Source organism: Eretmochelys imbricata, chromosome 12, assembly GCF_965152235.1.
Source record: "Eretmochelys imbricata isolate rEreImb1 chromosome 12, rEreImb1.hap1, whole genome shotgun sequence".
Lineage (NCBI taxonomy): Eukaryota > Metazoa > Chordata > Testudines > Cheloniidae > Eretmochelys > Eretmochelys imbricata.
Window position 1 is genome coordinate 39,488,893 of NC_135583.1, and position 13,253 is coordinate 39,502,145.

The following is a 13,253-nucleotide window of genomic DNA, read 5'->3' on the forward strand; positions in this document are numbered from 1 at the left end:
CTGCAAGTGCTCAGCACCATTCAGGGCTGGCCTCGTTGTTTGCACCATGTAACATTGTCAGCAGTGATGGTCACCGGTAGATCCACCGGGAACAGATCCTGATGGCTCCCCGTCACTGGCAGGACAACTGCTCCTGTTCCATCCTTCCCCATGGGACCAGCTCCACACAGCCTGCCCCAATCACGCCCGTCCGTGGCTATGCCCTCTAGGGGACAGGTTTTCTCCGGGTCACTCGCCTGCCATGCTGGCCTGATGTCTAGCTTTCCATGCCCTCCTGGGAGGAGATTGTCCCAAGCCTTCGGAGTGAAGCTTAACTATGCAAGAGGGAACGCTGGCACGCGAGGGAGTGCCCCTGCGGCATGTGCTCCTGGCAGTCCCAGTGCTGTGCTGTATGACAGCTCCATTTGTTTGAAAAGAGACGAAGGAGGCTGCAAAGTCTTAGGAGAAAGGAGGTGGATGAGATCCAAGACAACCTATCAAGGCCCCAGCTGCTCCGTGCCTGGTGATAGGAGAGGAATGAAACAGGCGACAACACTGTAGAAATTAAATTGGTGTGGGTCCCCTTATCCCACCAGAGAAAGTAGAGAACACATCAATGCCCGTAGCCTGCAACTGGCAGCCAGTGATAAGGTAATCCCGGATCCCACCGCAGTGACTTGATGGACACAGGCCATAGGGGAGCACAGGGTTAAACCAGCATCAGCAGCTCATTACAGCCTGGATTCTGGCATTGCTAAGTCCAGCCCAGTGCCGCAGTGACTTGGCACCAGATGGGAGTTCCCCTTTGTTTGTTGCTTTCCAGCCTGGGGTTCGCGGCCCTCCCCCTCTTCCCCAGTTCTTCCTAGAGTTGCTTGACATTTTGCATCCATAATATTTTTGCTGCTGACAAAAATTTGGCCTTTTTTTCTAAACAAAATGTTTGGTGGGAAATTTTTGTGTCTCAGGAAATTTTCAGCTTTTTTTCAGCAGAAGAAGTGAGGACAACAGAACGCTGGTTGCTTTTTTACTTTTTGGTTGAAAAACTGATTCCCTCCCTCCCCAAAAAATGACAACAAAAACCCCTCCCCAAAGGTGTTGTTTCTTCCCCAGATTTGCACAGAAAATATTCATAATTTCCCAACCAGTTCCAGTTGTTTCTGTATTGGAGAGATGGTTGTCTCCTGGGGCGGGCGCTGGCGGTCAGGACATTGACTCGGTGGATGACCTTGGACAAGTCACCCGCATCCCCTCCTTGTGCCTCAGTTTCCCCCTCTATGACACAGGAATAACCACACTTCCCTAACCTCAGGGAGCACTTTGAGCACGAAGGCGCCGGGAGGGGCAGGTGCTTTGTGTCCTTTTTAGAGATGCAAATAAATAAGGAACACAAACACCTGTTCCAGGGTGAGGGCAGTTACTCTCTCTCTACAGTACGGCAAACGCTGAGCCTGTGGCCCAAGGATAATACAGCAGGGGTGCATCCCAGCTTTGAGAGCCCCTGGGGAGAGCAAGGGCAGTGGTGGAGGACAGGTGTTAGGTCTGCCTACGGGCGTGTGCTCATCGAGAGGATTGGCTGCGGTGCTGGCCATGCCCCAGCCTGCCCCTGGGAGGTGGGCAATGCGCACAGCAGCACCAGCTGAGCCCTGCTTGGTGCCATGCGGGCACAAGCCAGGGATGCGGGCACAAGCCAGGGATGCGTGGCTGGCTTCTGCAGGAGAATGTTGGGGCAGAGGACAGTTCCCTGTCCTTCCCCTCCGCATGGCACTCCTGCCCAGGGGTAGCTGTAACAGGGCCCATACGCTGCCCGGTGGCACAGGGCACAGAGCCCTCTCAGGGAGTACCCTTTCCAGGTGACATCTCCATCAGCATGACAGGATCCGGCCCCGAGTCTGCTCACCGCATCCCAGCCCCTCCCATCACCCCAGCCCTGGCTGCCCCGGCTACTCACTGGTGTTTGGCGTGAAGGAGGGGTGCCGCGTGGCTCCCTGCGTGACGGCTGGCGGTGGAGGAGGCATGTTGGGGGGTGTCGATCTGGACTGAGTCTTCACGTCAGCTGGTGAGTCAGGCATCGTGGCTGCCTTCTTCTTCTCTGCACTACCTGCAAGGGGCAGAGACGCAGAGAGAGAGAGACAGGTGAGTGCGGTGGATTGGGGTCGCCGGGCCACATGGCCAGGGAGGCTAAACCCAGCCTGCTGATCCTTCCCTCACCCTGGCGCAGACCTAACGCTCACTGGAGTCAGTGGGCATCTTGCCCTTGTCTGCAATGGTCTTTGGGTCAGGCCCTCACAGGAGGTGGCAGCCACACAGACCTCTTTGCATTGCAGCCAATCGAAACACACGTGTTTTGCCTCTCCTCTCTATGGCAGGGAGAGGAGCTTTACGAGTTCCCAGAACCCCAAAAGCTGGCGTTTCAGGGCCGGGATGGGAGCACGTTTGCGCCTAACTCTGTCTGGGGCACCCCTCCCATCCTTCCTGAGCAGGGCGAGACTCAGATCATGGAGGGGGCAAGGAGGACGGCTCTCCGGGGCATCCCTTCCTGTTCACTGCAGCAGGGACGCAGTGGATGCAGGGCGGGAGGAGAAGTCTACAGCGGTCAGGCCTGACTGGTGCCCTTCCTGCCCCAGAGGGAAAATGCAATTTCACCCAGTGAGCAGTGAACACGCTCGGGCTCCTGGGCAGACACATTATCACCGGGTCCTACACAAAGCCATGGAGGGCTGTGTCTTAGCTATACCCTGGTCTTGGGGGCTCAGCTTTCTTGTACCTGAGCCCCTGGCCATCCATGAGCTCAGCCTCACAGCAGCCGGGCGTGGCAGAGAGACGAAGGGCGGAGAGCTCAGAAGGATCTAGGCAGGCAGATAGCTGGGGAGAGACGGGCCCCTGGGGATGCGATTCACAAAAGCCAGCACACTAGGCGGGGAGCTGCCGACGCCAGCCAAGGGAAGATGCCAGCCGGGGTTGGCGCGCAGCCCCACCGCGCTCTCAGAGGCAGGCACTGAGGTCCAGGCTTCAGGGAGGTGTCTAGCACCGAGGACGGATCTCCCTCGTAACATTTAGCTCAGTGACGAAGGTACTGATCTGGGAAATGGGAGACCCCCCCGCTCAAGTGCCCTTCCCCCGAAGGAGGAGAAGGGATTTGCCGCCTCTCAGGCGACTGCTCTAACCATTGGGCAGTTCTGCTATGGTGCTCCCTCCGTCACTCCTGTTTGAAGCTGTAGTGCTGGGAATAAATAATGAAAGACTCCATGGAACAGGCTCCTGGCCTCCCCAGTCCTGAGCGGGTGCCCTAACCGCCCGGCGACGCAGTCACGCTTGTGCACACTGGCTCGCAAAGCGTCGCTGCGACAAGAGAGTGGGCAAGCGAGCCCACCAGCACGAGCATGACTCTGCTGCCTGGTGGTTGGCACACTTACCGGGATGGGGGGGACGCGGGAGCCAGCCCCTGCTCCAGGGGCTCATTCGTTATTTGGCTGCAGGATAACAGCTTCAAGGGGAGGGCCCAGGGCCTGACATCAGACTGTCCCATGCCCCAGGGTCAGGGCACTCACTCCCCATTCAAATCCCCGTTAGGTGGAGGGAGGATTTGAACCGGCTACTCTCCCATCTCCCAGCTGAGTTAGAACCACGGGGCTAAAAGTTCCAAGGGAGGCTGTGGTCCTCCTCCTCCGGCCGCCTTGTGCAAACTCGCTGAGCCGATAGGGAGCCTCTGCGCACGCTTAGCGGAGCAGGATTCTCAGGCGGGTTAGGCAACCAAAGGCCTCTCTGCCCCTGCTCTGTGGATCGCTTGGGGGCTCAGGCGGAAGATGGGCGTCTGGACAGCCCCAGTGCGTGGGCCCTGAGGCAGGGCCATTGACACCCAACAACTTTAGGTGCTTCCACGGTTTCAGCAGGTATTTCGTGCATCGTGGTGTTCCCCAAGTTGGGGCTGGGGTCTAACTCCAGCGGCGCGTTCAGCCTGAGGGGTCGTGCCCCTGGTACCCAGGAGGTCTGGGGTAGACCTGGGAACTGAACCCAGAGCTCCTGAGTCTCCATGACTGTGCCTTCAATCACAAGGCCATCCTCTCTTGCCCAGCCAGCCCTCTGCCACCAACATATTGTACATACGCACAGCACTGTAGGATAAACATATTCCTCCAGCCACACAACACTGGGTCGTATAGCCATCTACCCACCCCGGAAATCCTGCACCATGCGCACGTCTTCCCGCATACATACTAATGCACAGTCCACACATCCAGGCGCGTAATACGGCATCTGCACAGACATGCATGCACACACAACACGCTCGGTAGCACACGCACCCGACACACAGAGACAGCTCTAGATACGTGTCACGCCTGCACACAGCGCGCTGTCATCTTGGCGCTCGTCCCTGAGAACCCCTCTCCGCCGTGGCACACACCGTCGGAGCAATCTCCCTGCTGGTTACCTGCCAGTTTGGAAGGAATTGGAATTCTCCCTGGGTCGCCGGCTGGAATGCCTCGTCATTTCCCAGGAATTATGTGTGGAGTTCCAGGAATCGCGCTGTCAGGCCGTGATTATTCACAGATAGTAAATTGGGCTTTAGGTTCCATGCCGCAGGCAGCAGCTCACATATATACAGCAACCAGGGCAGTTCCACTGGTACCTTGAGAGCATCCGTTCACGCGTCATTGACCTCAAACGCTCAAAAATCCCCAGTCAAACCCCAAAATATCAGGGGATTTAAAAGACCTAATAAAGGTTCCCTTTCTTTCTTTCTTTGAGGTTCCCTTTCTTTGCCTCTTCCCTTTCTTTGCCTCGTGGTTTCTGAGCCTTTAGCCCTCAGGACACGTTTTCTGCCTTTTCTCCAAAACCAGGAGAGGGAAATTTTACCTTTTTTTAAAAAGAGCTGAGATTGTAACATCATGCCAGGATGAGACTAGTGGGGGCTTTAAGAAAACAACTTGACTCACGATAGTCACAATAACACTGCGAGAACTGGCCACACTGCCTGAAGCCCGACGCCTTTACTGGAAATAAACCCTTCTCTGGATCATTGGGAATAAAATTCCCTGCCCCTCCCACCTCTCGCTTGGCCTACAAAGCCACAGCGACAGAGCTGGTGGAAAGTTTTCCAACACAACGGGTTTCCATCCTCAGAAAATGCCTGGAAATTGAAACTTTGTCGATTCTGACAAAATTTCGTCATGGAAACAAAAAACAAGCGAGCCGAAGCATTGCCCCATTTGACATCTCTAATGCAGAGCAGCACTGTTGGTTTTTAACAAAGCCATTCAACACGGCGCTTGCCGAACGGAGCATTTCCGTGGTTAGTTTTAAAATGATTTTGCATTTTGCGAGTTGTTTTCTTTTATTTGATGTTATACCAGAAGTTATAATAGACAATTAAAAAAAAAAGTTGAAAGCTGATAGCCCAACGTGAAACGTCCCTGTTTTAAGTATCTAATGTTGAGACGGTCAGTGGGGGTCAGGGCTCAGGTGTATTTGACAAATTCCAACCGCCAGTGCGCCCCCACCCAGCTGCCTAAAACTAGTTGTGTTTGAAGGTCAGAGATAACCTGTAACCAGGGAGTGATTAGAGAATTCCTTGTCCCTGGGATCCCTGTGAGCTGTTACCAGGGAATATCCTTGTGATGGGGTGTTCACAGTCCCCCCCTTCCCCCCCCCCCGGCAGTAGCCCGGAAAGGGCTAATGACACCGTTGCCAACTTTTGCGCGGTAAATAAGCACCCCGACTTTCGCAATAAGCCAAAAACCAAGCAAATCCCATTTCAAAACAAGGCCAAAACAAGCCAATCCCTAAGAACCCCAAGACTCCGTGTGACTAGATCCCCCTGGCGTGCAGTCTGGGCCTATGGTGGGCCCACTGTGCACCCCTGACTCTCTCCCCCCTTGCCCCTGCTTGCCGGGAGCTGATCAAAAAAAGAAGCAACAAGCTACAAGCCAAACAAACAACAAGCTACAAGCCAAAAACTAGCCAACAAGCAACTCACAAGCCAATGAAGCCAAAAATAAGCCCAGTTTCTGTGTTTTTTTCGTGCGTTTGGCATGTCTGGTTAATGAGGCTCCGAAGGAGCCAATTAACCTGACAGGCAACACCTGAGGGAGAACAAGGGAGGAAGGATGGAGCCCAGCTGGACAGGAGCAAGGAGGGCTGGTATAAAGCCAGGAAGAGGGCTTCAAGAGGAAAGAAGGAGAAGCTTTGGGCTCCTAGCTCTCAGGGAGGGGTGTACCAGCCAGATGGTAGAGCAGGGAGTCTGATAAAGACAGAGTAGGAAGCAGACCAGGGAAATAGCAGGGAGGTTTGGGATGGAGGAGACCCTGGCTGCCAGTTGTAGGGTTCCCTGAGCTGAGCCCTGGAGCAGAGTGGGTCGCATTCCCCAACCAGCAGTAGAAGGGAAGATTGCCTGGGTCAGATCGTCCAGTGAGACGCTGATACTCTGGAATGGGGAAACCACAGAGTGACCCAGCCGGGGCGGTGGGGGGCAAGCTGTGGAAAAGGAGCCCCCTAAGCCAGGAAGAGGGATGACCCTGACCCACTGCAAATCCTGGAGCATGAGACAGAAGGGGGTGGCCCTATTCCCCAGACACAGCTCCAAGGTGAACCCCACAACAATCCCCTGTGGAGGGCAGGGGCTAATGCAGCATATCACCCCAGGTGCCCAGAGCAGGACTGCACGGCTGTGCACGCCACATCCCTCAAGCTGTCTTTCTCAGCATCTCGACAGGGCTGCGGTTTTCCTGGAACTCAGCCATGGCACAGTTCAGAGGAGGCTTTGGAGTGGCATGGGGACATGGCTGGGCCTGCGGAGCGGAGGGCAGGGAAGAGACGAAGCAAGTAAACAGGACAACTGCTAAACAAGCTTAAGTGAGAGCACCTGCTACTGAGCTCAGCTGCTGCCCCGTCTATTTCTCTCTCTCTCTCTCTCTCTCTGCTGTTAGAGAGGATGCACTAGGGTTTGACGGCCTGGCACAAGTGTGGTGGCAGCTGCAGTGGTCTGTCAAAGTGCCTTGTGTCTGGCGGCTCGGCTGGAGCTCTGGTGAGAACCAAAGAAGGAAAGCGTCCCTCTCGCTAGAGGCTGACAAGCGTTTCCTAGAGGTGTCACTGCCTTTATAGGATCAGGAGAACTCGGGGGCTTATTCACATGCAGGCACCGCTGATAAACTAATCTAATGTGCATTCTTAATCCACTGCAACTGTTGTAAGATTAATTGAACCCTGCGCAAGTACATTGTCCAGGCTAAATAAAGCCTGGTCTTATCCAGAGCAAGATGTTATCGGGGCTTGCACGGTGGCCAAAGCCGGGGCTGGGCTTAAACGTGAGGAGAACAGGGTTTTATAGATGAGCTACCCAGGTTCTGCAGGAAAGGGGGCATCCGGCATGGCAAACTGTAGCTCTTTGGTGCACAGAGCAGGCAGATCTCTGTAGTGGGGAGGGGCCACACAATCAGGGTGCGCTCGTGCCAAGCTCCTCACTTCCTCCAAGGTGCAGGAAAGCGCTTAGCAGCCTCCCGAGGGAAGGGCGGCCCACAGGGAGGCTGTTCCAACAGCACCAATTAGCCTCGCTGCCCCTCTCATCCTCTGCGCAGAAGATGAGGCAAGCTGTGCCCCTGCCTTCATCAACCTGCCCTTGCCAAATACCAGCCACCGCAGCCACATGCTGGTGTAACACCAACAGACCCCGGTCGTCGGTGGGCGGGATCGAACCTGGGACCCCTGGAGCTTAGTGCATGAGCCTCTACTGCATAAGCTAAAAGCCAACTAGCTGGTAGCCAAGGCTGTAGAGCAGACTCGTTCGTGGCCTCTAGATGGGACAGGACACCACTCTGGCACAACCTGAGATGATGCCAGGCCTACAGCAGCAGGAGGCTGTGATTGCCAGGCCATGGTGGGCCTGTGATTCTACACCCGCGTGCCAAATGGCCGCCTCCATGCAGCACAGCCTCGCACGTACAGTGCGGGTGAGATCACGCTGCGCGGAGGACACCCTCTTATTCTACAAAATGGTGCCCGGCGGGCGCATTCACAAGCCAGACGGGATCGTCCCATGGGCACAGATGGCCTGGGGCATGCAATGCGTGCCTTGCGCTCGCAGATGGCCATGAGAAACAGCACCGCACCGCCAGCCCCCCGGCAACTCACATGGTACGCCAGTGCCGCTGAGCCAGAAGCATCTGACCCTTGCCCAGCCAGAGGCTGCATCATCCGCTTGCCAGGCACCCAAGAGACGTGCCTCGCTAGCACAAGATGATGCGGCCCTCAGCCTTCGTATGGAGCTGTTGCTCGCAGGACTGATAGGTCCTGAGTTCTAGTCCCAGCTCAGATAATGACGCCATCTGGGGCAAGTCACTTAAGAGCCCTGGGTGTGAGTGTGCGGAGAGGAGAAAAGGGCCTTGGCCCTCTCCTGTGCGTCACAGGGACAGCCTTTGCGCTCAGTGAGCTGCGAGCACTAGCCTCTCCAATGGGAGTGGGGAGGGCTTGGGAAGCCATGGGCCCCATGCCATGCTCCATCCAGCAGCTCCAGCCCCCCCCAGGGAAGAAGCAGGCTCTGCCCCCTTTCCAAGGTTGGTGTAGCAGCCTGGAGCTCGCAGACTGTGACCTCTGATTCAACCTCCTACCTATCAAACAGGGCGTGAAACTGACACCAAGAGTTTTGCCTTAAGTCCCAGGAAACAGTGTCTCATTATTTAGAGGCCAGCTTCTCAAAATCTGGGCAGACGCAGGTTGGGTAATTGCCCGTGCAAATTTACCAGTTCGTTCCACAGCAACCTGATCTACTCTGGCACCACCCAAGTGAATTAGGCACCCGCATGCCCAAGGGCTTTGGAATCCCAGCCTGTCTCACTGGAATTGCGGTAGAGTTACACACTCAGTTACGTGGAACGATGCAAACAGCATTGTAACAGCAGCCCCAGCAGAGACTGGAAAGCACACGCACACAAACACTCTTGTGCACCGGAAGAACTGGGCTCAGCACTTTTGTTCGGGGACTCGGACAAGAGCACAGCCATTGAGGCGAATGGACGCGTACATACACCAATTTATTTTTCAGGGAAATTTTTCTCCAGTTAAATCGCTGAGGATCTCTCCCAGACCTCTAAAGTCCCTTTAGAGTTCACGGCCATGGCGGCTCCACCTGTCTCTTCCAGCACTCGAGTGAGACCGCTATTAATTACTTATTCGTAATCAGTTTTAGTGGGACTGCAAGAGACCAGCCAGCCCCAAGAGCACATGAAAGAGGAGGAGGGATAGCTCAGTAGTTTGAACATTGGCCTGCTAAACCCAGGGTTGTGAGTTCAATCCTTGAGGGGGCCATTTAGGGATCTGGGGCAAAAATTGGGGGATTGGTCCTGCTTTGAGCAGGGGGTTGGACTAGATGACCTCCTGAGGTCCCTTCCAACCCTGCTATTCTATGATTCTACGAAAGGCAGAGCCGGCCATTCACACCAAGCCTGCTCCCCTCGCACTAACCCAAAAGTTTGCTGAAGTAACTTTGAAAATGCAAACAGCCGTATACCATTCCAGGAGGTGTAATTAGCTTCCCAGACAGTGGATGCCTTGTCTGTTATAGGCCCCTCGTCTCTCCCTCCACCCCCTCCTTCAAACCTCCTCCCCCAGAGCTTTCCCCCTTCATGCTCAGGCAGGGTCAGTTTCTACGTCTGGTGAAAGCTCCCCCCAGACAAAGGGCTACATGTTGTGGAGAGAGCTTTGGAAAGGAGCCAGCGCTGGAGCCTCAGTCCTTCCCCTTCGCTGTCCACAGCTGAGTGCAGGCCAAGAAACACGGGCTTTGGGAGGCAGCTCCAGCTGAGGCCAAGGAGAGGGAGGTGGGACACTGCCATGTTTACAGGCATTGCAGTGACATTCTTGGCAGCTGAGTCCCTCACGAGCCTTAACGGATGTAGCTTCATAGCGCCTGGTGAGGCAGGGAAGGGTCACTCTCCCCACGTCACAGAGGGGAAACTGAGGTGCAGCAAGATTAAACGACTCACCAGGGTCACCCAGGGAGTCTGTGATAGAGCCAGGAATTGAACCCAGGTCCCCAAGTCCTAGATTGGTGCCTTAACCACAAGGCCAACCTTCCTCAAGAGTGTAGTATTATTTATCAGGTGTATTACGGTAGTGGCAGGGAGCCCCAGTCAGGGCTCAGGACCCCACGGTACCAGGCACTGTGCACTATTAGGTGTATTATGGTACAGCCTAGGAGCCCCAGTCATGGCCCAGGACCCCGTGGTACCAGGCACAGTGCATTACTCGGTGTATTATGGTACAGCATGGGAGCCCCAGTCATGGCCCAGGATCCCCAGGTGCCAGGTGCTCTATGTTATTAGGTGTATAACGGTAGTGCCAGGGAGCCCCAGTCATGGCCCAGGACTCCGTGGTACCAGGCACAGTGCATTACTCGGTGTATTATGGTACAGCATGGGAGCCCCAGTCATGGCCCAGGATCCCCAGGTGCTAGGTGCTCTATGTTATTAGGTGTATAACGGTAGTGCCAGGGAGCCCCAGTCATGGCCCAGGACCCCGTGGTGCCAGGTGTTGTACAAAGACCAAACACAAACACGGTCCCTACCTGAAGAACTTACTTGTGTACACACCTAGAGCTCCGGATCCTCTCCCTTGTCCCAGTGCACCATGGCCCTGTAATGTCCCGCAGGGAAACAAGGGGGGCATGGATAGGCACGGGTTGGCTGAAGAAAGGGGCCTCGTCCCAGTATCTCCAGGGAGGCGAGTGGAGCCGCCAGTGTCACTTATGGATATGCTTGGAAAGTGGAATTCAGGTCCAACATGGAGATTTCATGGAGGGTCCTGCATTCCAGCCCCATTTACCCAGTGACTGGTTCACAGGCAGGCACCCAGTCCATGCGATAGACACCCAGGCCTGGGGTAGCTCCCACAGCTGGTATTTGCTCTCCGGATCACCCACCTGCTCTGGGCCTGGCCCACGGGACCAGCTGTGACATGGAAAGTGCTCAGCCAGCCCTAGCGAGCAGAATTTTCACCCCCCGGTGGAAAGCTTGGAACTCACTGTGGTTCCATGAGTTCGGAACAGGAACTCCTTTTCGTCAATTTCAGCAATGTTCCCAATGTTCCCAAAATCAAACAGGCTGGGATTTGAAAAGGGTCTGGATTTTGTTCTTGTTTCTTTCCCCCCCCTTCTTTCCCTTTTGCCACGGGAAAGGCGCAGAAAAGAACAAACCTAACTGAAAACGAAGTATTTGTAGTTTGGGGTTTTGCTGGGGAAAAAAAACGGAAATAAATGTAAAAGACAATTTTTTACAAACATTTCCATTGTTGGCAAAAGGTCCTTTCAAAAACTGATAAAAAAACCAAACGTTGTTTGAAAAATATTAACCGGGTCTTAACTCATGGCACGGGGCTTATCCGGAAATCACCTCGCCAGCCCTGCCTCCTGGCGTATCTGCCATGACAGTCGCCAAAGACCTGCGTGTGTCAGGTGCATCCCCATGGGCTGCTGCAGTTTCAAAGCAGGGCATCTGAACTCGAAGAGGGGCTGCCGTGGGGCAATTAAATATTAGCACCCACAGCCAGCAAGGAAGAACCAATCAATCAACTTCAGGGACTCGTCCCTTGGGCTGTGATTGCAAACCAATGGAAAGATCCTTTTTGCCGCCACCTCCCATCGCCTTCAGGAAATCGCCCCCAGTGCCATCACTTCACCAGGATTAAAGGCCAGCTCAGCAAACCGCATGGAAGAGGGAAGCGTTAGACAGAAATAAGCAACTGCCTGGTGCAGCACTTGTATGCAGGGTTGTAAATGAAACCAACTGGAGGCCAGGCTAGGCATTGCTGTGGCTGCTCGTGAAAAACAAAGCTCTGCAAACAAGGGGCTTAGGGTGGAAATTATGACCCAGCTTTAGCCACGGCAGAGCACATGGTGCTGGGAACTACCAGAACTGATGTGCTTGGCAGGAGCTGAAAGATAACTTTCCAGTGCGTTTCACCCCTACTTTTAAAAGTCAATCCCCTTTAATGGTGACATGGCTGCAAAATCAATTACTCCTTGCGGATCAGCTGATGTCCAACTGCTGTTCTAATGCCCCCACAGGGATGGAAACCAGCGGTTTATGCAGACAGGGCATTCGGAGCAGGAAACGAAAGGGAGCGAGGGTTTTTGCCGCTAGTTTGGGGCTCACTCACCCAAGAGGCATGGACGTTTTCATTCAGAGAATGGCCTCTATCTTTCTCCCTGCCCGGAATCCTGCTGTCTCCCCTGCTAGATCTCATAGAAATTCTAAGTTATTGTTGTATCCAGGGGCTTGGGGATGCAAAACGACACACTCCTGGCGTGCCAGGAGCCCCACCAACTTCCCTGGAGCAGACGGTAACTGGGTCTCAGCCTGCAATGCTCAGTCACACTCAGCCTTCCCCTCCGCGCACTCCCGAGCTGAGCCGCACCTCCCTGTTAAAGCCAACAGCAGCTCAGGGTGACAATCCCCATGGGCTGCTCGCCTGAATCAATGGCCTACAGAGGCTGCCACGGCTGACTGCACCGCAGGTGAAAGGAGCCAAGTGCCTGGCTCACCTCTGGATGCCATGGGGCACAATGGGCTCACATGATCGCCAAGGAAGGCTCCAGCTTCTGTGGCAAATCTGGTGAGGTTGAAAGGCAGCCTTTGGTTCCAAGGGAGAGGGGGTCGTCCAAGCCCCACCACTCCAGAGACACTGGCCCAAGCGGGAGGGTAATGGATGTCTGAGTGGCAGGAGGATTTGGAGGTGACAGGCAGAGATGATGGGGGAACAGATGCAGGCTGTGCTGAAAAGGCAAACATCAGGTGGGCAACACTCCTGTAATGGCCCTCGCCTAGAGCTGCAATCCAGTGCTTCGGGAAGGGAGTCGTTCTGGAATGGCAGTGCCCTCTTCATTGGTAGGGTGGCAATCAGCTGCTTCGATAAAGCCCACGCTTAGCCCCACTCCACCTGGCTTGGCATGTTGGTTTGGCCTGAAAATTGCCAGATTTCCTCCAAAGGCAAAGGAGAAAGGGCCAGGTCCTCAGCTGGTGTCAATCAGTGGGGTCCATTAACTGCAGTTGAGTTCTGCTGATTGACCCCAGTGGTGGATCTGGCCTGAGAAGCTTGAAGAACATCAGTCAGACCACCTTCAGTCCCAGGCCATGGAAAAGGGACTTGGATTCACAACTTGGACTTTCATCTTATGATGCTCAGTCCCCCAGTGGCTCCAAAATGGCTGGTTCCTGGCCCCACCGACCCAACCCATGGCCTGTTTTGTACCTGCTCAGATGAGTGTGTATGTTTGTGATGCAAGTAGGGCA

The 13,253-nt window shown here is 54.8% G+C and overlaps 1 protein-coding gene across 13 annotated transcripts in view; it reads right to left on the minus strand.

Moving 5' to 3' along the window:
- CBFA2T3 (CBFA2/RUNX1 partner transcriptional co-repressor 3) overlaps nt 1-13,253 on the minus strand; it is a 111,231-nt gene that overhangs the window by 30,782 nt on the left and 67,196 nt on the right. For all 13 annotated transcript variants that reach the window (XM_077831547.1, XM_077831545.1, XM_077831549.1 and 10 more), the window contains one exon: nt 1,928-2,077. In XM_077831547.1, coding sequence (XP_077687673.1) covers nt 1,928-2,077 — 150 coding nt within the window. The remainder of the gene's footprint in view (nt 1-1,927; nt 2,078-13,253) is intronic.